This window comes from Rhipicephalus microplus, unplaced genomic scaffold (genome assembly GCF_043290135.1).
Source record: "Rhipicephalus microplus isolate Deutch F79 unplaced genomic scaffold, USDA_Rmic scaffold_16, whole genome shotgun sequence".
Classification (NCBI taxonomy): domain Eukaryota; kingdom Metazoa; phylum Arthropoda; class Arachnida; order Ixodida; family Ixodidae; genus Rhipicephalus; species Rhipicephalus microplus.
In genome coordinates, this window is record NW_027464589.1 from 9578817 (window position 1) to 9606611 (window position 27795).

Below are 27795 nucleotides of genomic sequence, written 5' to 3' on the forward strand. Positions count from 1 at the left end.
CCAAACATAGGACGAATTTTTCACATCTGGCACCCAACATAACGAATTCGGCAATGCGGCTAGTTTTGTGGACGCGAGCAATCACCAACACTGCTCGACACGTAGGACAACAGGCATGTCTGAATTTCAAGATTTGTCAATGTTGTCTCATGTCTCGTCGCAGAGTGTCAATCCTTTGGGTAACGCGGGGGCACTGTTAGGACTTTCCGTTAGCGTAAATTTTGGTCGTTTCACGCGAGACGATCAGGAGGGTGCACAGAATGCGTTAGCACAGATTAGGCCTACGAATGGAGAGCACCACACAAGATGCTCAGTCACATAGCGAAAAGAGCAGAGAGGCGCCGCAACTGTAGGCGAGTCTGCGGGCAGCAGTTTGACCTTGAGCGAGGGACTCTCACAGAATGCGCCGTCAGTTATGCAAAGCTTGGCGAGCGCCCTGCAGAACACATCGCAGGCCCCCATGCAGATTGTGTGACCACGTGTCAAGGTAGACATGTCTATTTACACGGGTTACCACGACTGCAAGAGCACCAACGAGTACCCCGACCAGTTGCTCCATTATCACCAGGCGACAGGCTTTCTGACGCCGAACTTCCCGACAAGTGGTCCCGGTGTCGCTCAGAAAGCAAGTGGCTCGATGGTTCCGCCTTATCAGACATCACACCCACACGGTAGAAGAGTTCCGCGACAGCTTTTGTGGAGAGTTCCTACCGGCTAATTATGAGTGGCATTTGCGGAAAAAATTGGAGCTACGCACCCAGAATCCGAAAGAATCCTTGCTGGAGTGTGGACGAACTGTATCGTCTCTCTAACCCTCATGCCACCAACGCAGAAAAGGTCGAGCGTGTTACGTGACAAGCGCACCCGACTTTCGCGGCGCACTTCAGGGGATGCAAGTTCGCAAACCTAGAAGAGCTCGCCACCGAGGCGAAGCATATACATGGGGACATCCTCCGTTGCGCGATCGTATCGCCCACGTCCGCCCGCTGCGCAGTCAATCGAGCCTCGCTGTGCGTAGAATAGCAGAGCGGTAGCCTCAGAAGCGTTTTGGGGTAACGCGTCAGCATCGTTCGCTGATGAGCACGTACTACCCGGTAGGGAGCTGTCAGACCGCGGTTTCAACCCCTACGCGTACCCACTTCTTACGGCCTATGCCGCCCCGCGCAAGATATTCCACGGCACGAGCGCGTGGTCGACACGAGGTCTAACGACCGGTGCAACCCGGAGCGAGGGCCACCTGATCGAGGCGACTTACGATCGAGCCGGCGTGATTTCCGCGGTCTTTGCTATCAGTACGGTGCACAAGGGCACATAGTCCGCGAATGCGACCGCGCACCGGGTCAAGAGAAATACGCGGTTCAGGAAGCGGACGGCGTCACCGGTGATCCACATCGGACCCCACGTGGCGATCTGTAATCCCATTGATGCGTTCAGATCACTTGCACCTTCAGTCTGTCGTGCAAGTGATGCCGTAGACTCGCCCACACTGCTAATAGAGTTAACGATAACTCGAAAGAAGTACATAGCACTTTTGGATACTGGGGCAAGTGCTTCTTCATTTGTTTACAATGTGTTGCACCATCTCCGCGAGAACAATATCCGCTTGAGACAAAGCAATACCTATCGCTTGAGACAAAGCAATACCGTCTTCCGTCTTGCTACCGGCACAGCACAATCGAGTGGCGCGGCTAGGCTAGTGATCCACTGACGTGTGAGGCGACAGCTTTTCATGCATCTTCCTGGGCTGTCAATGGCTCTAATCCAGGGTCGAGACTTTCTCGCCAAGTCGGGTATTGTAATTGACATTGAAAACGGCGGTTACCGCGAGACGCACTAAAGCTTTTCTCGAAGGCCCCCGCATTGACAAAAGCATGCCAATTGCAGGGATAGGCGCAAGTGCGCGAGGAGGAAAGCGCACCGAGAAAGCGAGTAACTACCCCGCCGGAACAATGTGCTGCACTGCAAGGAAGGGCAGTGCACCCGCTTTTGGTAGAAGCACAGAGCCTATTGGAAAGAGAATGAGCGCGGCTGTCGTCGCTGTTGTACAAGTATGACGTGATGCTTACTGACCATCCCGGCTGCACTACGCTGGTCAAGCATAGAATTGACACGGGTGATGCACGACCTTGGAAATGCTACCCCCAACTGATCAGCTTGGCGAAGTGGAAAGCACTTGACGCCGCCTCAGACGAACTCATCGACACAGGCGTAATTGAGAGATCAAACAGCCCACGGGGTTTCCCGGTAGTTCTAGTTCCAAAGAAAGATCATACATATCTACTCTGTGTAGACTACCACAGGCTGAATGAGGTTACAAAGAAGGACGCATACCCTCTTCCCTCCATTTCATCATTAGTATCTAACCTAGGCGGGGCGAAATACTTCACTACGCTCGGTGCTAACCGTGGATATTTTCAGGTTGAGATGGACGAGCGGGATAAAAAGAAGTCAGCTTTCACGCGCCGCAGGAGACTTTTCCAATTCAGGAGAATGCCTTTCGGCTTGGTGGGCGCTCCCGCTACGTATCAAAGGCTAATGGACCGTCTTTTGGGAGATTCAAAGTGGCAGCACGCACTCGCATATCTAGACGACATAGCGGTATACTTGAAAATCTTTGATGAGCACTTGCACCACTTGAGAGACGTTCTAGAAAAGCTGTGGTCTGCGGGCATCACTCTGAACCAAAACAAAGCTCAGATAGCGGCGACCCAAATAACAATATTGGGATTCATGCTTGACGAGGGTCGGATTTTGCTGGATAAAGGTAAGCTTGAAGCGATAGTCGGCTATCCATCGCCGAACAATATCCGTGAGCTGAGGCGCTTTCTAGGCATGGTAAACTTTTATCGCCAGTTTACTCCAGATTGCCCGACAGTGCAGGCACCTTTGACGAAGCTCTTGAACAATGGCGGGCGTTGGGCTTGAAGCCAAGAACAGAAGGTCGCACTGCGTCGCCTCACGAAGTTGCTGGCAAACACTGCCGAACTGCAGCTACCCAATCTCAACAGGGAGTTTGTGATTCACACAGGCGCAAGCGACCTGGGCTTACGAGCAATTCTGCTTCAGGAACATGGAGGTTCTCTCCGACTGATTGCATTCTTGAGCCGTTCGTTGACGCCAGCGGAGAGGAACTACTTGGTAACCGAGAAAGAGTGTCTCGCGATAGTTTTCGCTTTCCGTAAGTTTGACTTTTACATCGATGCAGTTGTGCTGTGATTGAGACTGACCACATGACACTCACGTGGTTGAGACGCTTGAACGAACTAAGTAGTTGTCTAGCGCGTTGGGCGTTGCTGCTGCAGCGTTACGACTTCACCGTTTGCTACTGCAAGGATAAAAACGATGCCGCGGCTGACGCACTATCGCGTGCTCCAGTCCTACACGAGGCAAGTCACACGCGCTAACCCAAACGACGGAGCAAACGTTAGTTCGAGGTAAGAGCGTGAACCACGTAGAAGCTGTCGTTAGCACAGGGATTGTTTTCAGCAGAAAGAAACTGTTAGAAGCTCAGCAGAAAGATCTATTTTGTCAAAAATGTTCGACGGGCTGTGGGAGCCGGGTGGTAGTGAGGCCACCGCGCACAAGGGGCAAGCTGGTATTGCTGTCGGTGCGGAGCGCTCGGCAACAGCTGGCAGAGCTGTGAGCGCGCTGGATTCATGTCTGCTGGATTCTGACGGTGTCCTGCTGAGGTACATCCCATCCAACGATGACACAAGTGAGTCATTTGAAGTCGTGATAATGCAAACGTTGAGAAAAGCACTTGTTTGCTACTTCCATGACTCGTGCATTACCGGGCATGCGAGAGGCCCTAAGATTTACACCAAGTTGTGTCGCCTCGCTACCTGGCCAGGTATGAAGCGCGATGTGATTCACTATGCCGGTTCATGTCGTGGGCACCAAAGCGTCAAGCCACGAGGCGGACGTCCGCCCGGCCTCATGCAACCGATTAACAGTCAGACTCCCTGGCGAATCACGACATGTGGCGTAATGGGCCCGTACCCCACAGCTCCTAGCAGAAACAAGTTCTTGCTGGTAATCACGGATCACTTCGCTAAATGGGTGGAACTTTTCCCTCTTAGAAAGTTCACAGCTCGAGTGATCTTAGAGAAGTTGATGGAGGTTTTCACCAGGTTCGGTTTCCCTGAGCAATTCTTTACAGACAACACGTCTTATTTCACTGTGAAGGCGTTTGTTGACAAGTGCGCCGCATTGGGCATTAAGCACAAGAAAACAACCACCTACCATGCTCAGTCGAAACCTACGGAGTGAGTTAATTGCAACATCAAGCACATGCTTGCTGCATTTCCTGAAAGACATAGGGACTGGGATACCTACCTTCCAGAGATCGGTTTGGCATTGCGATCGACGGTAAACCGATCGACTGGGTATGCGCATTCGTCTCTGAACCTGGAGGGAGAACTTCAGAATCCGATGGAGACCATACTCGCAGATCACAGTGGAGTGCCAGTGGCGACATCAGCAAGCGCTAAATACGCAACACAGCTGCGCGAGAAGCTAGCGCAAGCTTTACATAAAGTTTGGTATAATCTCAGCACTGCTAGGGCCCAGCAGAAGGTGCAGTACGACCCCATGCATCGAAACGTACACTATGAAGTGGGCGATATGGTGCTGCGGTGCCACCATGTTCTCAGTGATGCTAGCGAACAGTTCGCTACCTCGCTAGCTTCAAAGCGAGAGAAACTTTTCTCGCTGATTTATCGACTCAGGAATGTTAAAGGCAAACTGAGCGGCAGACCGGTGCATGTATGTGACTTGAAATGCTACCAGTCACGGGAAGAGCACGAGGACTACAACCAGTCCCCCTCCAAGCCGTACACGGCGGGTGAGATTGCTCGACATCCAGAACCACGTTACTTCCTGCGTAACAGGCGGAGACAACTCTCCACGGCAGGACGCGTTCGATATGTTCGATGCAAGGTGCAAGGGTACGCGCGCAACACAAGTGTTATTGTTAACTTGTCTATCTTTCTGTGTCTATTTTCACCGAGCAGATGGAGAGTTGAAAGGGAAATAGGTGCCACCGGAACAGCTCGGAGAGGAAACCACTACTCTCGCTAGATCACCCCAACACCATCCATGTCGTAATCGCAGCTCCACCCAACCAAGCAACGCCACTTCCAACCCACCCATCGCCCTCATCGTCAAGCCTTTACGCAAGAGGCGTCAGGGTGACCAGCCGCCAGCGCAGCCGGGAGTGTCAGCTGCCTCAGAGCCGCTGTTACGAGGACGAGCCTACCTAGCCAACACATGGCTGTCCGGGCACCCTTATGGCCTCTATTACCTCGAGAACATCGCGTGGCACACCAAAGATGAGACCCCCGAGCCCGCCAGGCATGCGTAGCTGTGATCCGATGCGGAGAAGGCAGCCTGAAACCAGTGCTGAACGAAACCTGTCACCAACTGGCTACTCTCAGTCGCCACCAGCAACCTGAGAGCGGGGGTCAATGGGGTGTGGTCAGGACCAGATTGATACCGGCACCTATGGCAGAGGGCCAACTACAGGAGGGCACCCACCGTCCTAGCCTTCCTCGACGATGAATAACGAAATATTCTCATGTTTCAGTCTCTGTTGTTCGACGGCCTTCTTAAGGGGGGACGCGGCCCTTGAAAACCGAAAAATCGCGAAAAAGTCGGTTTTTGAAAAACCACATTTTTGGGTTGTATGTCTCATAAACTACCTATTCTGTAATTATCAGCACCTAATTCAACCGCAAAGTGGAAAAAAAATACTATTTTCGAGGCCGCCGCAGCATCCAAAACAGGCCAAAATCCCGAAATCAAACCAAACTTCGCGCGCGCGCAATTCCCGGACCATGCGGTCGTCCCGCGCCATCTTGGTGTTGTTTTGACCGTGAATTCTTTCTTTCTCGTTCGCCGCCTTGCAAAATGGCGTCGGCAGCACAGTTGAGACGCTATTGGCGTTTTCCCGCGATGCGATGTGGTGTGCTGATTGGCTAGAGCAGCGCATTCATATCTCGCGGGAGGAAGCGTGCCCGCCATTGGCTGCTGTGCAGCAGCGGGGGCGGTCGCTCCTCTCGATGGCGCGTCCAGTGCGCTCGCTTCGTTGTTGCTCTCTGCTCCGTCCGCCTCGACAGACGTCTGCTTACGAGCCGCTCTTCGCCTTGTGCTATCTTTTCGATCATTTTCTCTCGTTTTTTTTTCTTTTTGCACTAGTTCTGTGCCTTTCGTCTTTGTTGTTGCGGGCGATGCCGGCAACGAAGCCGAAGTCAGTGCGGAAGTCCGGTGCGCGGAGGCGCGCTATGCGGCTTGTACGATCATCGAAATTCCGCTATTCTGCTGCGGGTGCCGACTGCGTACACGCTTGCAGCAACGGAACTGTCTTGTCGGCTGTCGCCAGTCGAGAATCCGACACATCGAGTGTGGCTGGAGCCGCAAATGCACCGAGTGTTTCCGAGATCGCCGGGCTCGACACGTGCTCCGAATCGATGCCATCCAGTGTGACACCGAGTGCTTCTGATATCGCCGGACCCAGCACTTCGTCTGAATCGGTGCCATCGAGCGTGACACCGAGTGCTTCTGATATCGCCGGACCCAGCACTTCGTCTGAATCTGTGCCGTCATCGAGCGTGAGTGGACCGTCGCTTCATCTGCGGACGCGTTTCCTAACGAAAGAAGAAATCGATGCGAATGCGAAACGTCATGATGCCGTTCGCGCTGAACTCGAGTCTACGCCGGCGACGCAGAAGAAATTTCAACTGATGCAGCCGGCTCTTGCACCTGCAGTGACAAGTGAGGGCGAACATTTTTCGCTCGTTCAAATGAACATCTTTAACGTCGTGCTCAGCCGCACAGTGTGCAAAGAACGTTTGAAAGATGCTATGACTGTCCGAGAGAGCACCAATCTTGGACTTGCAACAAAACTTGAAGTCGTGTGCGCCTCTTGTGGCACCGTCGATAAATTATGGACATCACCCCGCAAAAAGGACACTCAGGCCTTCGATGTAAATGTCCGCGCCATAATGGCTATAAAGCAAATAGGCAAGGGGCAAACAGCTCTTAATGACTTTTAGGCTGCCATGAACGTCTCTTACAGAGGTCTTCACCATAAGACGTTTCAAAAGCACTTGAAAGAGACGTTCAGGAAGCCAGAGGCCACCGCTTTGGAGAAGTTTTATGCCGATTCTGCCACAGCAGTGATCAAAACATATAAATAAATGGACCCCAGCGTCTGCAAGGACATCACCGTAGTGTACGATGGCACATGGCATAAGCGGGGTCACACATCACACATCGAAGTGGGAACGGTAATTGACTTCTTTACAAATCTCATCTTGGATGCTGTAGTTCTTTCAAACCACTGCCTTGGATGCTAAACAGGGCCCAAACCTGGAGATGCAGCATACGAAAGCTGGCAGAAGCACCACATTTGCCAGAAAAACACCGACGCAAAATCGGGAAGCATGGAAGTGGAGGCAGGCTTGACTCTCTTTGAGCGGTCTGTATCCAAGCATGGCCTGCGGTACACCACTCTTGTGTCTGACGGAGACAGCCGTACCTTCGCTGCCCTCACAGAAGAGAATGTGTATGGGCTAGTGCCAATTGTAAAAGAAGAATGTCTGAACCATGTTCAGAAAAGGATTGGAAGTGCTCTTCGAGACATTGTGCAGAAAAGTGATAAGCCACTGAGTGGGAAGGGGAAGCTGACTAAAGCCCTCATTGAAAAGCTGACAGGATATTATGATTGGGCCCTGAGAAACAATTCAACTGACCTAACAGCCATGCAGCGTGCAGTGATGGCAACATATCACCACGTCACGTCGACTGACCAGGACCCTCACCATGAACTTTGCCCAGAGGGGGCTCAATCGTGGTGCCGCCGTAGAGCTGCAGAGGCAAAGCGTGAGCCACAGCCAAAACATAAACACAGCCTACCGGACTATGTCGCTGCAGCTATGCTGCCCATCTACGAAAGACTGTCACAAAAGTCGCTTCTTCAGCGCTGCCTGGGAGCGAAGACGCAAAATGCATCAGAATCATTCCACTCCATTCTGTGGTCTCTGATGCCGAAGGAACAACACTCATCCTTGATCCCGGTAGAAACAGCACTGCATGAAGCAGTGCTGCGCTACAATGCCGGCTGCTGCAAAGCAACCCAACTGATATCGGACTCCATTGGACTTCAACCAGGTCATCTGGCCATCCAGCGAGCTCATGAAATGACGCTTTACGCCTAAAAAAAGAATTCTAAAAGACACCAAGAGAAGATGGAGGCCAGGCAAAAGAAGAAAAGAGTGCGCCAGGACACTTCTAGCTACTGTGCTGGAGCTTTTTGAAGAAAACACGTGTTTTGAACTTTCTCGGCCTGTTTTCTAGGAACGGATTTTTTTGCTAGTTGTGGTGCTGAGGAAAGCAAGAACTCGAAAACCGTTCATCAGATTTGTGTGCCGTTTTTTTCTATTCTGTTCCTGAATGACCTTGCAAGGGCGTAACAAGCTCCTTTTTTTTGAAAATTGGTGCTGTTAATTTATAATAAACAATTTTTGATGAATCTGGTCATTACTGGTTACATCAAATTCAAAGTTGCGTGAAAATTTTTTGGGGGGGGGGGATTAAAAAAAACGGCTTTGTAGCGCCCTGGGATAGCTATCAAGGAATGACCACAATGAATTTCAGCTTTCTACTATGTCCTGGGATTTCTCACGACTCTTCCTCAGGCACCCATGTGAAGCACCCAGTTAAACCTCAATAACTCTGGAACTAAGAAACACAGCTTCGTGAAACTTAGCAGTTGTGCTAGTTTTATTGTAGCGAACAACCCCTGAAAGTTTCATCCAGATATCTTAAAAAATAAAAAAGTTCGGTCTCCAGGGTAGCCTCCCCCCTTAAGGGGGGGAGGATGTGGGGGAGCAGTAAAAGTTGGACCAGTTGGTTAGGATCCATCGTGAACTTATTTACAGCACAACATCAGAAAACACAGACAGGGAAAGAGCAAAAGAGAAAGAAAAGACGGCGCTGACTTACAACTGTTGTTTATTGGAAGCAATGGGGTGAAATGTATATATATAGGTTTTGGCAACTTACATTACGACATGCGCAGAACAAGAGGTGCACCGAGGTAGGGTTGTCACACTTACGGCGACAATCAACATTGGCCTAAATACCTTCTTTTTCATGCAGTGTGACGAATGGTTCACTAATATGCTTGCTACCTCTAATCTTAATTTGATATGCCTCAGCAATTTCTCTTGTCTTAAAAAAATATTTCCAGATTAGGTCTGGACAGCAGTTGGTATGTTAACGTTTACAATAAGCAGTTAAACAGACATCAGTTAGTTGATGTTAGCTGCCTGCGTCTAGGTACTCTTGTGATGATCTCCCTGGCTCGGCACATACCAAAACTGGCATATGAGGACATGAGTGGGCGAACATGACTGACAGGTTGTGATGTGAATTGCAGGACGCCACAGAGTTTCCTATAAACAAGAGGGTGCTCATGTCTATGGGAGCTGCAACGCACGACACTTGAGTTCAAGGACATGATAGGTCTACACAAATTTGTCCAATCTTCGTTAATACAGCTCTGTGTGTCCTGCTTTACCACAAGATTGCAGTTATGCTTCACCACCGTGACTTAATATTAGGCTCACCAATTCAAATCTGCTCCACAGCGGGCCTTTCTTTTATTCCAAACACGACAATAAACAAAGCCACAAGTGCTTTAAAAGAAATAGTGAAACCTTGAGACGATGCTTGGCGATGATTAAACATGAGGGAGACTTTAATAGTGCCGAGCTTTTGTGGTTACATGTGTGTGATTTTTCTCTGAACTGTCCATCACTGCTGTCTCGCATTTGTAGACTGTAGCTTAGACAATCTGCTTCTGACAGCCTTTTCCCGAGCTACCACGTCTCCATCTCATGACGCCAACAATAAATTATTATTCATAGCTATACTCTTTTAACAATTGGCAAATGCTAATGTAGCAGAGAAATTTTGAACATAATGCACTGACCCTCAGCCAGCAACCACATGGTAAAAATTATAAAGGTATCGCATCAATGGTCATGCCAAACATCCGTTCTGCAAGTGTCAAATGTGGTCACTGTGTTGACCACTCTAACAATGCAAAACTTTATGTAACTATGAAACTTTTATTCTAGTTTTCCTGGACGCTGCAAAGGCTGGGCATGTTGGTGAAGCATGACTATAGCAAACCAAATCAACAGAACACACAAGCACTAACTTTCAACAAACTAGTTTTATACATTAAGATGTCACATGCACACAAATGTTGTTACAAAAGGGTGAAGCCAAACATGTGCATGAATCTGCCACTTGAGAAAAAATCACCAAAAGATGTCACATGCACACAAATGTTGTTACAAAAGGGTGAAGCCAAACATGTGCATGAATCTGCCACTTGAGAAAAAATCACCAAAAGATGCCCGATTCTCGCACATGTTTGGTTTCACCCTAGTGTATAATTAACGACATTGGTGTGTATGTCACATAACTCATTCTAATAAACTTAGTATTTGTGAGTTGGCACCTGCCCTACTGCTTCCTAGATGTGGTTGCACTGTTATAAATGCAGATGAGCTCCAAGAGTACATACAAGCAGAAGGACAAACTGACTGTTGGCGAGCCACAGGGCACATACATACTGAGAGTGGAATAGAAAGCTACAAGAAACACACACACTGAATAACAACAGAGTTTATTGTCTAGAAAGCCACAAGTAACATCAACGCTCCCACTACAATTGAGCCCCTTTATAAATGAAAAACTGCAGAGTCGTCCCATACATGAGGTGCATGTCTCTTATAATGCTCATTTTCTTCTGAAATGCTGAGCGTCTCTTATAACCTGTTGTCTCTTATAAAGGGGTTCAACTTAGGTCGGAAAAACAAAGTGGAACTCGCTCAAGAAATATATTTTGCGCTTTGGACTCGCTTTGCGCCTTTTGCGCTTTGAACTCGCTTGGACTCAGACTCACCAAAATTCTCCTGGGTGGAGCTTACTAAGACTTACAAAAATATTAATGAGCCAGACTTCCTCAGACTCACAAGTGAGTCCGAATGAGCCAACTCATGAGTGAGTGAGCCAGCCTATGGGATTAAGTGTACCAGATTCTTCACCTGCATTGAGATTTCGTTTTGCAAAAGGGCAACAGAAGGAGAGCGGACAAATTCTCATTTTCTTTTGGCAAGACCATATCTACATATCACTTTGCTACCTTCAAATGAACGTCTGCATGCGGAGTCAGCTTACAAGAAACCTGTTTTTTCGGGAGCCCAGTGCAGGACAACCTCAACGCTGAAACTGAGGAGGGCACCATAGAGTTTCCTAAATATACACTAGAGGGAACTCTGGCGCTAGTGTCTATGGGAGTTGCCACGCACGGCACTTCAGTGAGCGTTGGAATGATAGGTAGTACTTGTATATTTTTGTACTTCTGACCTGCTTCTGGCGCCGTGCGTGTTCGGGTGGTTCCGAGCTGTTTTCTCACAAAACAAAAATGAGCAAATGTTCCGTGGTTGTGCTTCACCTTTTTTTTTAAGCTTACCATTTGGAATCAAGTCACGAAGTTCCGAAGGGTTTGTTCTTTCCTTCAAATCGAAACGAAAACTCGCAATAAATGAAGCGGCAAGTAGGATTCATCGCCCACAAGTACGAAGACAAGGCAAATTCGTGTACTATTTATCATTCCCATGGTCACTAAACGATCGCTGCGCCAGAGTCCCCTCTAGTTAGTTCTCGGAAACTCTATAGGGGGCACGGCTGAATGCTGAAGACGACTCACCTCGTGCCTCGTCCTTCAGTCGCTGCACCATGAAGCTCATGGCTTCCTTCTCATCCAACTCACTCTCGAGGAACGCATTCCGCTCAATCGCCTGCATTCACCAGACAATAGGCTAGTTTTCTCTGGTGGACACAATATTAATTAGCACAGACGCCAAACAAAGTACAAGGGAACTAGTAGCTGCAACTGAAGAAAGAAACATGGGTAAAAAGACAATTTTCCACCAGCGAAACTGGCAAAAGCTCCATACTTGCCATAACCCACACTTAAATCCTATACAGTGAGGGACGAGCACCACTGTAGCTCAGCATCGGATGCGTTATTTGCACGTTCAGATGGCAGCGAGTTCGCAGTTTTCTTTCTCCATATTTACATCATGATTACTTCTAATAACATCCCCCATATTTTCCCATATTTTCCTTGGCATCATTTTCTGTTAGTTCCCAATAACATTTAGCACCTTGCAGCAATGCATGCGCCAAAGATGTTACAAATATTTTCTGTTAGATTATTAGCGCCATCAATGGGGCTCGTTATTCAAGATCAATGATTAGGTGCACTTAAGCCCAGATGCAGCTCCCCCCCCCCCCTCCTTGTAAGTGGTTCCACTGCGGTGGAGGGATGCTATACGGTAAATAGAACCTATCCAGTGGAAATTCGCACTACTGCAAAGCCTTACTGCAAAATTAAATTGACACTGCACCCTCGCATATATCCATCTAGCTTATTAAACCGGCTTATATGCTCTAAGTGTAATTAATTTTAAAATGTAGCATACTTTGTCGGTTATCACTTGCATGCTACTGAATATCAAATACTGCTACTATTCAAAGTGGTTTGCTTCCCTTGCCTTGAACCTAAAAAATAAAAAAATTGCTAATGCCTTGTCTCAATTAAAAAAAATATATTGTGCAGGTTAGTCGAGTAAATGCTGAATAAGTGCTATTTCAGTTTTATTTGCAATGATTAGACCAAATCGCCATTTGCTTCGAATTCACTTCAAACCTAAAATTTCCTCTTTAAATAAGCCTAGAAGAAAAAAAAATACAAATGGTATAGACATCGTGGAACAATACACAATAATAAAAGTTGGATTTTCAATTTTTCATTTCATTTCTGCGGAAAGAAACGAAGCCTTGTTGACAACATTTTGATGTAGAATGCTCTGCACATTTTGTGGGCTAACACTGCTCTGCGAAAGTGCCCAGCAGCGTGTAATTTTTGCAGACTGACTCGCAACCACATTTTTGCAGTGACCTGCAAGATGACTGCTCAGTGCTCACAGACTTTTTTAAGTGAGTATTGCATGATCTCCGTTTTCCAGTGATACATGGATGGTTTTGTTGTATGCAATTAAGGAAAATAGCATAGCTTCAGGGGCAAATTATGTTCCACTGTCCTCAAATTTGTCAAATTCATAAGGCATGATTCTATGGCACTCAGTGTTCGCAGCCATTCACAACAAAATGCTGTATTTACTTGCATAATTTGCAGACCTCTAATATCTTTCCAGCTTTATATATATACATATATACATATATATATATATATATATATATACACACGTATATATGTATTGACTCACATATTTTGCGTATCCCGACCCGCTGGAGCCAGCTCGCCAGCGCGCATGGAGACTACGGACGGGCACGCAGGGCGCGTGCATTGCGCAACAGGCGAGCGGGCTCGCGTCACGGCACGGACAACTTACTGCACCGGAGGCATGCGAGGGGCTGTCACATCAACTGCTCTGTTCGTTCTGTGTGTTCGCACTGCGACGCACATTTGGCTGATTTCCAAAGTTTAAAACGTCCATCCTGTTTCTACTGTTTGATGGGCTACAGCAATTACATATGCTGCAAAATTCAAGCTAGCTATTACAAAGTTTGCTGAAGAAAACGGGAACACTCTAGCGTGAAGTTCGTCAATGTGCGACGATCGGTAAGGGAGAAAGCAGAAGAGAGTGTGCTTGCTAATACAAGTTTTTTACCATTAAAAAGGCTTTTTAAATTATGTGCGAATGCTTAGGACATCCGGTATTGCTGTGTCATTAGGTCATCCAGTATCAGACAGCATGGTGGAGAAAAGCTTCCAGAAAATGTGGCATTCTAATGCCCATGACAGAACCGAGGATGATGACCTTTAGGAGGGCGGCCGCGACGTTAATTCTCAATCAGACCTGTGTGACCGGATCTGACTGGTTGAATACGTGCTAATTCTGTTAATTAAGAACAACACTTTTTAGTGCTCCAATTTATTATTTTTTTAAATGTATATGCTGCTTGAATGAGGAGTATTTCGTACGCATTCGCAAAATCCTCACATAACTTGAGCACCCCCTTCTCGGAACCCCAAAATTGCGAAAAAAAGTGCGCAAATTATGCGAGTAAGTACGGTATGCTTGTAAGCAGGCACTATCAACACTAGCCTATTTGAAAATGAAGCCCACGAATTTGCTCAATCCAGCAGCCGACTTGTCCTGTCTCTCGCATCGATTTGTTGGTGCAAGGAAAGTTCGTTGGCATGTCAGTGAATAGACTTTTTATATTGCTTTTCCATTCACTGCACATGAATAGTGTGAATCGAATGGGGGTTCCTTCTTGGTCCTCCCTACAGAAGCTTAGCAGGGTTCCCTGCAATTGATAGTTGGACAGAAACCCGCGTGGTCAGGAACAGACATGAAGACAATTAAAACAACACATTGGTCACGATTAAATGCAAACAAAAGCACGACATTTTGGCCCCCATATGGGAGCCTTATTCACAAATGAAAAATGACTGGATGAGCGGTCCGGTTATGTATATTACAAAATGTGACGTAGGCAACATGTGCAGGTCTGCCAAAAATTTCAGTCATTTCGATTGAATGTGTGCGCTTTCGTCTGGAATGTGATAAATTTGTGATGAAGCCCAGATGACCAGTTCTTTTCTCTTTCTATTATTGCGTTATCCCAGTCTATTTCGTGTCTAGACGTTCCCGCACACTAGGGCCACCGCATTCGATTAGACCTTTTTTTTTTTAACATCATACATATGCCGTTTTAGCCTTTGTGAACAATTACCAGCCTCGCTGATGCAACTTCCACTACAGTCTGTGCAGAGAATGCTGTAGAGAATGCCTGAAAATTTTCCTTTTGGCAACTTGTCTTCTGCCCTCACAAGAGAATGCCTCAACTTGCTTGTTGGAACGTGCGCTACGTGTACACTGTAGGGGCGTAGAACAAGCGTAAGGTGTTCGCTTATGTCAGGAATTTCTTGGGCGCAGACAGGAAAGTGTCAAATGCGTTGGCTGATGTCACACGAACTGCACAAACAAGTCAATGTTGCCACTTTGGGTGCGGTCCCGATGCCGGCAGTGAAGTCCTGGGATTTTACGCAAACTCTCCTTGAGCGATTCATCAGCAAGATGGCCACGGACCTTTTGTGAGAGACCAGGTTCACAGAATTTAAATGCGAATAGGGACCAGTGTAGGTACTTTTTCTGTAAACACTGTCTCTTTCGCACTTGACGAGGACGTCTAGGAAAAGCAGTAGGTCGTGCTGCTCCTCCTCTATGGTAAACTTGATTGCTGCATTCATGTCGTTCAGGTGTTCAGTGATTTCATTCAATGCCTGCTTCTTGATTATGCTGAAGCAGTCATCCACATAATGTAAAAAGGTCGAGGATGCAAGACAAAATGAGCCAAGTGTGTGAGTGTTGTTCAAGATGCTCCTTGGTCATATTTACTGCCGTTTCTGAAACAGCAGCCCTCATTGCTGTTTTGTGTAACCGCTTGTAGAAGCAACCCTTGAATGTGAAATACATGTTGTCGAGGCAAAATGTCAAGAGGCACCACAAATCCTGGACTCCAATTGGCATACAGTTGGGCAAGGTTGCATCAGTTTCAAAAGCTGAGACACGTGCGTCAACAGCCAAGCCCGTAGGTATGCTGGTGAATAAAGAGTGGACATCAAAAGACACCAGAATATCGCCATCTTCGAGGGCGATGTCGCGCACCTTGTCTATTAAGTCACCAAAATGTCGGATATACGTGTTGCCTTTGCCTACATGTGGTCGCAGCACCCGATGCAGGTACCCGGACAGCTTATGAAGGGGTGAGCGAGTGAAATCTACAGTAGAACCTCAGTCTTATAAATCCTGCGCAATATCTACAAGGCTGGCACAGAACTATTATGGAAAAAAAGGGAGTAGTAGAGGGGCTTGTGTTGAGGCAAAGAAATGCTTTGGAAGGAAGCTTTTGAAAGTCCTGTTGCAGCTTCGATGTAAGGTCCATTCTTAGGCATTGGTACGTGCTGCTGTCTAAAAGCAGAGCCATCATTTTGCTGGCATTATCCGTAGCGTTGGCTTTGTCTGCAGGGTGCAACACTTCTTGTTCTAAAGGCATTTTCTTCTGTAGAGAGCAGTGAGAACTACACTCCAGGCTGAAATCACGAGAGGACACTAACGGCTCGAAAGCAAGACTCGTCATTTCTGGAGGGATCAACTTGCATCACCGCGTTTTACGCAGAACACGTCACTTGGTTTATGCTTGGTGCGGAACTCACATTGAAGTTCAGCCTCAGGCTTGGAACGGAAAGTTCAGTGGCATCTGGCTCATGCGAAGACAAATTTTGTGCAGTAGACATTGCCAGGTTGGAACACGATTAGTTGGTTGATATGTGGGGTTTAACGTCTCAAGACCACCATATGACTATAAGAGACACCGTAGTGGAGGGCTCCGGAAAATTCAACCGCCTTGGGTTCTTTAACGTGCAACCAAATCTGAGCACATGGGCCTACAGCATTTTCACCTCTATCGAAAATGCAACCGCCGCAGCTGAGATTCGATCCGGCAACCTGCGGGTCAGCAGCTCTGGGTCGAAACTCGAGAGCGGGTTTTCGTGATGCAGTCTCTCAAGCTTCCCTCTTGGCTTTGTTCGGCACAGTGGCAATGCATTCTCGCTTTGAAGTTGGCATGCAGCTGAATGCTCGCGCATTCCTTCGGGGACTGGTACTCGAGTGGATGAAGAGCAAAGAGAGCCTCATTCTCGAGTGCTCGTGCTTTTTCTGTGCAGTCTAGAATTCTGGCTTGTAGCAGCAGATGCTCCGCTTTGAAAACAATGCTATTCATGAAGCTGGTAGGCACAGGTCTGTAGAGGTGTAGTGAACGCAGAATAAAAGCGCGTGTTTTGCCCTCGGCTGGTCAAGGAGATGCACTGGAGGACATGAATGATAGTGGCTTGGCCATAAGCTCAGCAAGCTCAGCATAAGTTCATGAAATCAATAGTTGGACAAAAACCCGTCTTGGTCAGGAACAGACATAAGACAATTGAAACAACACACTGACCAAAATTAAATGCAAATAAAAGCACGACGTTTTGGCCCCCGTACAGGAGCCTTGTTCACAAGTGAAAAATGACTGGATGAGTGGTCCGGTTATGTATATTATAAAAAGAGACGTTGGCAACTTGTGTGAGCATATGGAAAGTTTCCGTCATTTCGATGAAGTATGTGTGCCGTTGTCTGGATTGTGATAGATTCGAGATGAGCCGAGATGACCAGTAATTTTCTCTTTCTGTTATCCTTGCGCAATGCCAGTCTATTTTGTGTCCAGGCATTTCCGAGTTTTCGACCAGTGCATTTGAATGAACTGGCCGAGTAATAATATTATGAGGGAATTTATGTGCCAAAACCACGATCTCATCACGAGGGACACTGTAGTAGAGGGATCTAAAAATTTCACCTATCTGGTGTTCTTTAACGTGCACTGACATCACACAGCACATGAGCCTCAGCCATTTCGCCTCCACCGAAATGCGAGATCAAACCCGCGACTTTTGGGTCAGCAGCCGAGCACCCTAGCCACAGTGGCGGACAAAAATTAGAGTAAGACTAAGGTTCTTCAAATGAATCTGCCAGAGTTGCATTAAATTACACTTCAGCAGTAACCAGTTAATAGGGACCTCACCTGATTGAGCTTGGACTCAAACTCCTCAAGAGACGCCACAGTTGCCCTGCAAGAAACAACACAAAAACTCTGGGAGGAGTGCAAAATATGGGACACACAGGGCTGTATGCGTGGCAGAACAGAGCAAAAAAATTAGGCTCATTTGCCACAAGGGCCATAAACCAAGCCACTCCAAACAACGTCAACAACATACAGATATCATTCTTTTACAGCATAAAAAGTGCTTGTTACCCAGAAATTCCAGCCTCACTAGTAGCGAGTGAGAAATCACCTTGTCCATGACCAAAAATTTAACAGACACAAATCCATATTTTTGGTTGAAAGTGACAGTCAAGCTCGGGACTTCTGTATGGCAAGCAAGTATTCTACCATAGAGCCATGCGACTACTTGAAACTGCTCTGGAAAAAAAAAAAAACTACATCAGTGATATGATTAGCTGAAGCAATTTCTGTGCAGCTTCTGCAGCAGATAATATCACGTTTTAGAGCAGCACCTGAGCCTAGCGAAGCGTGTTACCCGGCCCACATTTGCAAACGTAAATGTTTGTATTGTGAAGAAAACGTGCCACATTCAATGAAACGCTCAAAGGTATGTTTCTTACTAAAAATCCAGAATATGTATTAACCCCCTCAACTTTTTTTGCAGCAAACCTACAGATTCTCCAGTCCCATGGCCAGTGCGGATGTCGCACTTCCCCGCCTTGCAGTTCTTATTTGTAATTGAAGGAGGCATTCTCAGATGCATCGGCTAATGTATGGAAGCGCAAGCTACATAAACATTTCGCGCATTTTTTTCTGCTATAAAAATAAATCTACTCTGATGGGCTCCTACACTCAGTTTAAAAGGAGATGAGAACAAAAAACCGAAGCTTTTTCCAAAATTACATACAGTTGAACCCCTACATAAATGTGCCAGGCAGCAATTCTTGTTTTTTATAATAAATGAGATGCCTCTTATTAGCAGGGTACCTTTCCTATTAGTCCGTCTTTCACTGTAGGCACACTGGTGTCTCTTACGCCCCTTTGTCTCTTATATCAGTGTCTTCTATAAAAGAGTTCGACTGTATTTTTGGTTTTTGTTCGCTTTCACAAGTTTCGTTCCTCTACTTGGACCATAAAAAAAAAGTGAAGATTATATTTATAGTGACCAAGAATATACTCCAATGGCAAAACAGGGAGGCCCCAGCTGCTGTCTTGGTGGCCCGAAACGACACGGACGGCCACTAGGATTTCTCGCAGCGCCACTGCGCCTTTTCATGTGCGCAAGCGCATGCTGGCAGCGTGTTCTCTGGATAGCGTGGGCAGCGCGGGAATCACTCAGTGCGTGTGCGTGAGCATATGCATTAGTTTGGCGCGTTGAGCCAATGCCACCTAAAGAAACTTCGTCGAGGCCTGGAAGCTCTACCACATACATCAGCGGGCGACGACGCTGGTTGTGTTGTGCGCTGTGTTGGCGCACAACGTAACCGGCAGCGCGTTTGCATCAGCGTTTGAGTCCCTGCAGCATTACTGCGTTTCGACGCTGGACTAGTATCAGACTCTTCACAAGCTAGTGGGCATCCCATGCTAAGTTGGCTGTTGTAAGCAGAGCCAGAAAAGAGAATGTTGCGACATTCTCCATGTGCTGTCAGGCTCTTCGGAGTTGTGATGTGTGCTGCTTGTGTTTGTGCTCGTGTCCTTCGGTGAGTAACCAGATTACGAGCAGCCGCGATGCCGAGAAGTGTTGGGCTCACATTTCTGTGGAAACCATGAATGTACACATTGGGATTTTCGACTGACCAAGGCACGCGGAAGGCATGAATATGAGCTACCCTAAGGGATAGTCAGCCCAACAAAACATGAAAAAGTCAATGTGCTGCTTTTCTTTCGATTCATATATTGTGTTACATCTAGTACCGTGTTATTCCGTGTAACTTTTACCCATGCGCGTATTTTGAAGTATGTTAAGGCCAATACCAGAAATGGGAAGCATAATGCTCTCGCTTTATTGTCAGTTGCAGGTGTTCAAAAAATATTTCAGTCCACGTGATATAAACGCGAAGGCCAGCAACGGCCAGAGGGTGATCCTAGTGTACACGAGACATGCTTTTTTATTCTCCCGGTCCGTGAGCCCGCTTCTCACCTGTAGTCAGTGAGAAGCGGGCTGATCATCCTACTATTGGCCAGAAATCATCACAGACGTTTCATCCTACGTCCGCCACTGTGACATATGTCAGCATTGCAAAAAGCCAAAAACCAAGAGATTCGGATCTCTCGAGCCACTACCACCTGCATAACAACCCTTTGATTTTTCAGCACTTGACACTATAGATGGATTTTCAGGATACGGCTCAACAAAGAAGTTTATTTACTTGGTGATCGACCACGCTACGTGGTATGTCAGGTCATTTCCCCACAAGAACGAAACTTGCGACGCACACATTTCGTGCATCACCGCCATCTTTGCTGCAGGAAAGCCCAAGAAGTTCCTAACTAATTGTGGACCAGCTTTCACAGCTGAAAAATTCAAGCAATTTCTAAAACGCAATAATGTCCACCAATTGTTCTGTTCATGTCCTCCCAACACTCTCAATGTAACCCGGCTAAAATGCAAAATGAATGCGCAGCCACAGAAGTCTTGGGTCAAACATCTTTCGGATGTCGTCTATGAATACCACAGAACCCCACATGAAGTACCACGATATCCACCTTCGTACCTCATGTATGGAATCCCTTCATACGACACAATTTTAGATGCACCAATGGAGAGTGTGCAAGAAGCAAGGAAAAGTGCAATCAAGAACACGCTTGCCTACCATGAGAAGAACAAGATAATTTTGACAAAGAATTCCTACCACAAGATCTCCAACCTGGTGAATTGGTCCTCTAAGAAACACTTTGGCACCCGAACAAAAGATCACGAAAGCTCAGTTAGGTCATGAAAGGACCTTACACAATTCTTCGCAGTCTTTCCTGTGAACTATGAGATCGATGCATAACACTGTTAACCAGAACTACTGACATTTTGCGCATCAACAAACTGCGTCGCTACTATTGTCCCAATAAGTTGACGCTCTCTCGAGGGGAGGGAGAAACGTGTGACGTTTCACGGGTGAATGGGAGAAAGGAAGATGAGGAAAAGGAAGAGCCAGAATAAACTGGTGTTCTGACTGACGCCATGTCTCTCATCCGTTACACACACAACACACACACACACATATATATATATATTTATATATATATATATGAAAAGCAAGTGAAGGACGGGCAAAACGAAAACTTTTTATTTTTTCTATGTTTCAGCCGGGAACCAGCCTTCATCAGGGAAAACCCTGATGAAGACCGGTCCCCGGCTGAATTGTAGGAAAAATGTTTTCATTTTGCCCGTCCTCCACTTCTTGGTGTGTGTAATATATATATATATATATATATATATATATATATATATATATATATATATATATACACACGCATGCACACTCGCTAATCTAGCTTCCACCACTTAAGGTGTCTCACGCCCTTCCGAGATTTTCAGTTCGTTTTCTGTTATTTTACTTCTTATTTTTGTTTTTGGCAGAACCATCCTTGTTCCCTGCTTCAAAAACTCAGTTGACCTGGTCATCTTTAGTATGTATCGTTCGTTCATGCGCTTCAATCAAAAATCTACACGCATGGTTGCCACAGTGCTTTTAAACACCATGCGCCGTTTATATTTAAAATCTCTTTCACTTGTACTGATGTCGCTATAATGATAAGAGGTGAACGCTGTGCACATGTTACTTTAGGCATTGTGTCTTCACACTAAATGTATTCAGCAGTTTTGTATAATCATGTCGAATCACTTCCGATTGCCATTGCGCATGTCCCAAAACATTTTGGAAATGTATATAATGGCTACGAAAGCTGCATTACATGTCACACTGACGAAGGCTGGCCCACCAGCCACAACGTTTGTGATTATTAAAAGTGTTTCGTCGTACGTCGTGCTTTCTCGCTTCCGTGTGCACACACAATTAAAACCTCATTAATTTCGAACTCAGTTATTTTGAAATCCTGCTTAATTGGAAGGTCCCGTATTTTGCAATGGTCCGGTTAATTCGAAAACTTTGGGTGCAATGTGCCAGTTTGACATCTCGATTTCGTAGCAAATCCGCCGAAACAACGGCTCTTAATAGCCACAAGATAATGCAAAGTAGCGATACTAATAAGTGGTAGCCCAAGCATCCCATGCTCGCTACTTCCAGCACAAAAAAAAAGAAGAAGAAAACGATCTCGTGGTCAACTAAAACGTGTGCTTGTGGAAAATTGGATGTGCTTCACTGCAACGCAGCCGTGACGCGTGGGCAGCATATCGCATGTTTCTAGGAACGTCGGCGGGTCATGGTTTACTCATTCTTTCTGGGATCGTAAAGAAATTAATAAAGGAGAGTTTGGCCGAAATCGCGATGTACGCGAACCTCCGATTGCTGGTTTCTCCAGCAATTCACACCTTTGCACTGCTGGCAGAGTTCGTGCCAGCAACACCTACTTCGATAACTAAGTTTGAAAGTATAAAAGATCCCTTTTCCTAGCCAGGACACATCACGAGTTTCGTCATACTGGTCGTTATTAAATTTCGAATTATACCTAAAAGAACGTGTGAGCGGTCGCATCATGACGTGTTGACGCAACGAGGTGCAGGCGTCATGCTGCCTACGTGTCACTACTCTGTGTTGCAGTGAAGATGTTTTGTTTTCCGCAGGTGCATATTTCAGTTGATCATGCCGCCCCCCCCCCCCCCTCCGCAACGTGTTTTTTTTTTTTTTTTCAATAGCTGCAACGAGACCCACCGTTCTCCTGTGTTTCCGGCAAAATTAAGACAAGGTATTGTTGAAAAACATAACCCTTGAAGCCGCAAGCTAGCCGGCACAGCAAACAATGAGCACTGATTACTTTGGACAGTTCTAAGCTCCTCGCATCTCACTTTTTGAATGTTCTGTTCATTTGAAAACCTGCCTAATTACAAGTTTTCTCGCAGCCCCAGTGCCTTCGAATTAACGAGGTTTTACTGTATGTATGTATGTATGTATGTATGTATGTATGTATGTATGTATGTATGTATGTATGTATGTATGTATGTATACACAGTAGACGCCCTTTAGGACCAATTCGAAGGAACCAGTATAATTTGTTTGTCTTATCAGGAGTTCGCTTTATCAGAAGTGTCCCCCAAAACCAAAGGCTAACATGGCAAGTGCGCCCAGGTATGTTGCTTGAAAACACTGGAGTATACTTACAATGGGCAGGAAAAGAACAAGAAAAAGCATTTATTTGGCTCAGCTTGATAAAAACTATGCTTTCAAGTAGAGTACTTGAAATACACCAATCTAACGAGCACTCGATTTCGCAAGTTCTTAATATGCTCATGAATAAATTGCTACCACATTTTAACAGTGGAACTGTCGCAAGACTCTATTTATTTATTATTTATTTATTTAAGACATACTGCAGTCCGAAGACCAAGCAGGTGGGCAGGGATTAATTACATAGAAAGCATCAATCCGCATGGTAAATTGGTACACAATTCTGAAAACAGTTCAACAAGTGTGAAAAAAAAAAAGAGTAGTACACAAAGAAACATAGCGGCACAGTGAATGTTTAAAATATTGCAGAAAGTACACGCTTTTCAAAATCCGACACATCACGCGCCGAAAACACATCAACAGGCAATTTATTCCACTGCTCGATTGTGCAGGGAAAGAAGGAGTGCTTAAAAAGATTAGTGTGTGCAAAAATTGGAGTTATATTGTGCTCATGGGTGCTTCGAGTTGAACGAGATAAGCGGGGCTGAATATAAAGTCCTGGATTAATATTGAATTGTTGGGAATTAAGCAAAAACAGAAATTTTAGACGCGCAACCTGCCTCCTGTGTTCCAGGGTCATTATATTGTTGTTTTCCATGAGAAGCGATGGAGAAGCTCGGCTATGATAGCTGTTAAAGACGAACCGGACTGCCTTTCATTGCACCATTTCTAATTTGTGAATGTCTTTTTTAAGGAATGGGTCCCATGCTGCGCTTGCGTACTCGAGTTGCGGCCTAACAACGGAATTATAAGCTAGCAATTTAAAACGTGGAGGAGCGGCTTTTAGTTTGTGCCTGAGGAACCCGAGTTTTCTGGAGGCCGATGCGCAAATTTTGTTAATGTGACTGGACCAAGTTAGTCGGCTTGTTATAGTAATTCCTAGATATTTATATTCGTCTACTTGTTTCAGCGTGTGGTTATTGAGCCTGTAGGAGGACGTGAATGCATTTTTTTTGTTAGTTACCTGGAGCAATACTCCTCTGTTTTCACGATTAGAAGAAGATTAAAAGGAAGAGACAAGATCAAGTCAACAGACTTTTTTTTTTTTTTTTCATTTTGCTTTCTCTTGTTCGCCTGATCAAGACTAATGTTTGTTGCGCAGAATTCCCGTCATTGTCGATTGCTGTGAGAGCTCGTCTTAACAGAAAAGGCGTATTACACAGTTCGTCTTAACCAGAATATATTTGCACCGAGTCTATTAGAAACCAAACAAACATTCCCGAGTTGTTTGTCTTAAGCAGGAATTCGTCTGAACAGAGTTCTTCTTAGTCTTAGAGGGAGTTCACTGTATGTGTATATATATATGTATATATATATATATTGCCACGCTGTGTTGGTAGCAGAAGACGAGAGCGAAGAAGTGAATGGCGGCTATGGCTGAGTAAACAGTCCTCTACTTCGAGTTCCTGCCTATCGTTTCCTCTCGTGACAGACTGGTGGAGGTGCTGGGTACTGTACTGCAACGTCTTATGCCTGCTGGTCCTGAACCAGAAGCAACCACCGCCAGTACACCAGGGTCTGCTGATATCTATCGAAGCAGCCGCCGCCTTCAAGGACTACCACCACAGTACCGCCCCTTGGCAAGTTCCGTGAGGACAATGTTTGCCACATCCGCAACCCAAACCGAGCATGACCCACTCGCTAGCGTACCCTGTGTCATAAACACGCCTCGCACACCCAACCCATTCCATGGTGATGCCGGTGAGGATGTCGAAGACTGGCTTGACCATTTCGACCGGGTCGCTGCCATCAACGACTGGGACAATCACCGTAAGTTGAAGAACATGTATATCTCCCTCTTAGACGCGGCAAGAGTGTGGTATGAGAACCACGAAACTTCATTCACAAGTTGGCAGGAATTCTATCGGCAGCTTCGTGAGGTGTTCAGTAACCCCGAACGGAAAGAAAGAGCGGAGCAGGCACTTTCTTCGCGGTTTCAAATGCCGAACGAGAGTGTCGCCATGTTTGTCGAAGAAATGGCGCGATTGTTTCGACGGGCTGACCCCCACATGCCAGAAGACAAGAAAGTGCGCCTGCTAATGCGAGGCGTAGAGGAGCAACTTTTCGCGGGCCTTGTGCGCAACCCTCCTACGACAGTGTCCGAGTACATACGTGAGGCCACAATTATGGAGCGCATGCTTCGGCAGCGGGTGTCGCAGTATGAGCGTCAGACTGCCATGTCCGCTGCGTGCTCGCTTGTACCAGGAGGTGATAACAGGGAGGTCCTCACAGAACTCATACGGCAAGTTGTACACGAAGAACTTCGGAAATTTCATGCAGCGTCTCCTCCCAGTAGTGCTGCTCTTACGGACGTCGTTCGTAACGAAATCAGGCAGTTCGTTCACTCGTCACCACCATCGCAAGTCGAAGCTCCCATGCTTTCCTACGCGGATGCCCTACGCGTCTACGCCATCGACGGCACATTTTGCTCATCCACATGCTGGGACTCCCACACGCTTTCCAAGTCCAGCCCATCGCCTGCCTTCTCAGGCCGATTTTCGTCCTGGCCCGAGGAAGTCCACCATCTGGCGTGCACCCGACAATCGTCCTTTGTGCTACCATTGTGGTGAAGTTGGACACATGTACCGCGACTGTTACTATTGACGAATAGGCCTACGCGGATTCCACCCAGATGCACGTTGCCCACGCTACGGTGAACGCCCACAAGAAATTGCGCATTACTTGGAAGGTAGTCATCACGCTCCTGTCCCGCCGCGACGACAGTCACGGTCACCATCACCCCGTTCGTCCACATCAACGCACCGCGCACGACCCACCTTTGGGTCCCCTGGTGTCAGTGGCGCAAGTCCACGCCGGGGAAACTGAAAACGGCGACCTCCGGAGGTGAGGTCACTGCCACGCGAACCGAAAAATATCCTCCGCCGCTGCCTTACGACGTGCCGTTAAAGCCTGTTTGTGAAACCGCCAACAGAACGTCCACTGCCATTACCGTTTCCGTCGACTGTTATCCGGTGACTGCGCTTGTCGACACGGGAGCTGATTACTCGGTGATGAGTGCTTCATTGGCCACCCGTCTACACAAGGTGCTGACAACGTTGGACGGCCCTCAACTAATCACCGCTAGAGGACAGCTCGTATCCCCTATAGGAAGGTGCACCGCCAGGCTTGAGATTTGTGCGTCGGCTTTTGTAGCATCATTCCTTGTACTGCACAATTGTTCTCGGCCGGTCATTTTGGGCATGGATTTTCTGCAAGAGTATGGAGCGATAATTAATCTGCGCGATTTGTTCGTCAGTTTTGTTAACTGTGTTTCTCCAGATTCCGGCATCGAGAATAAACATCGTGACGTGGCCTTATGCGTAGTCGATGATTGCGTCACGTTTCACGTTGCCACCTCGCAGTAGTATCTTCGTGCTTGTTGAGTGTCCACAGGAGCAGTCGATTACGTGCATCGCCGAAAGTAACCTGACGTTATTGCTTGATCGGGAAGTGGCCATTGCTCGAAGTCTCGTTCAACTCCAAAATGGCCAGACTACGGTTTTAGTTACGAACTTTGGTGGCGAACACAGGCATTTTGCGAAACGCACAACCATAGCTTACTTAAAGGCATTGGATGATTTGGACGCTTTCCCTTTAATTACGACGATCTCGACTGAGAACAGCTGCGATACTGACGTGACTAGTCGCCTCAACGTCAATCGCCAGTTAGAAGAACCTAAGAGGGCAAAGCTCCTCAGTCTCCTCTCATCATTTAGTGACTGTTTTGCCACTACTTCGAAAGTCCGACAGACTCCTCTAATGAAGCAAAGAATTATCACTGAGACCAACGTGCAACCCGTGCGCCAACATGCTTACCGCATGTCGCAGAAGGAGCAAGATGCTATCCGTCATCAAGTGAAACAGATGCTCGACGACGACGTAATTCAACCATCGACTAGTCCTTGGGCGTCACCAGTTGTTCTGGTTAAAAAGAAAGATGGTTCATTACGATTCTGCGTCGACTACCACAAACTGAACAAGATAACGAAAAAAGACGTATATCCTCTTTCTCGTATTGATGACTCCTTGGATCGCCTGCGACACGCCCGTTACTTCTCTTCCATGGATCTCCGTAGCGGATATTGGCAGATTGAAGTAGATGAACGGGACCGAGAAAAAACAGCGTTTATTACACCGGACGGTCTCTATGAATTTAAAGTTCTCGCTTTTGGCCTGTGCTGCGCTCCAGCAACGTTACAACGAATGATGGACACAGTTTTTTGTGGCTTGAAGTGGTACTCTTGTTTAGTGTATTTAGACGACGTAGTCGTTTTTTCTACGACTTTCGAACAGCACATTGAGCGGCTTGAGGCGGTTCTTCTGGCTATTCGCACTGCCGGCCTCTCTCTGAAACCGGAAAAGTGTAATTTTGGATATGAGGAACTGAAATTTCTTGGCCACATTGTCAGCACCAGTGGTGTTCGCCCCGATCCTGACAAAGCTATGGCAGTTGCTTTGTTCCCGATACCGAAAAGAAAGCATGATGTACGCCGCTTTTTGGGACTTTGTGCTTATTACCACCGCTTCGTGCCAAACTTTTTGAAAATCGCCGACCCTCTACAACAACTCGTCAAGGATGACGTCGCCTTCGTCTGGGGTCCCAAACAATCCGGCGCTTTCCGCGACCTTCAACAACACCTACAAACGCCACCGATCCTAGGTCACTTCGACACCGAAGCAGACACAGAAGTCCGCACTGACGTGAGCAACCTTGGCCTCGGAGCTATTCTCGTGCAATATC

The 27795-nt window shown here is 46.9% G+C and overlaps 1 protein-coding gene across 12 annotated transcripts in view; it reads right to left on the reverse strand.

Moving 5' to 3' along the window:
- The window catches only part of nudE (Nuclear distribution protein nudE), a 253723-nt gene that overhangs the window by 133547 nt on the left and 92381 nt on the right, over window positions 1–27795 (reverse strand). For all 12 annotated transcript variants that reach the window (XM_075883362.1, XM_075883359.1, XM_075883360.1 and 9 more), the window contains 2 exons: window positions 17734–17779; window positions 11786–11876 (listed from right to left, as the gene is read on the reverse strand). In XM_075883362.1, coding sequence (XP_075739477.1) covers window positions 11786–11876; window positions 17734–17779 — 137 coding nt within the window. The remainder of the gene's footprint in view (window positions 1–11785; window positions 11877–17733; window positions 17780–27795) is intronic.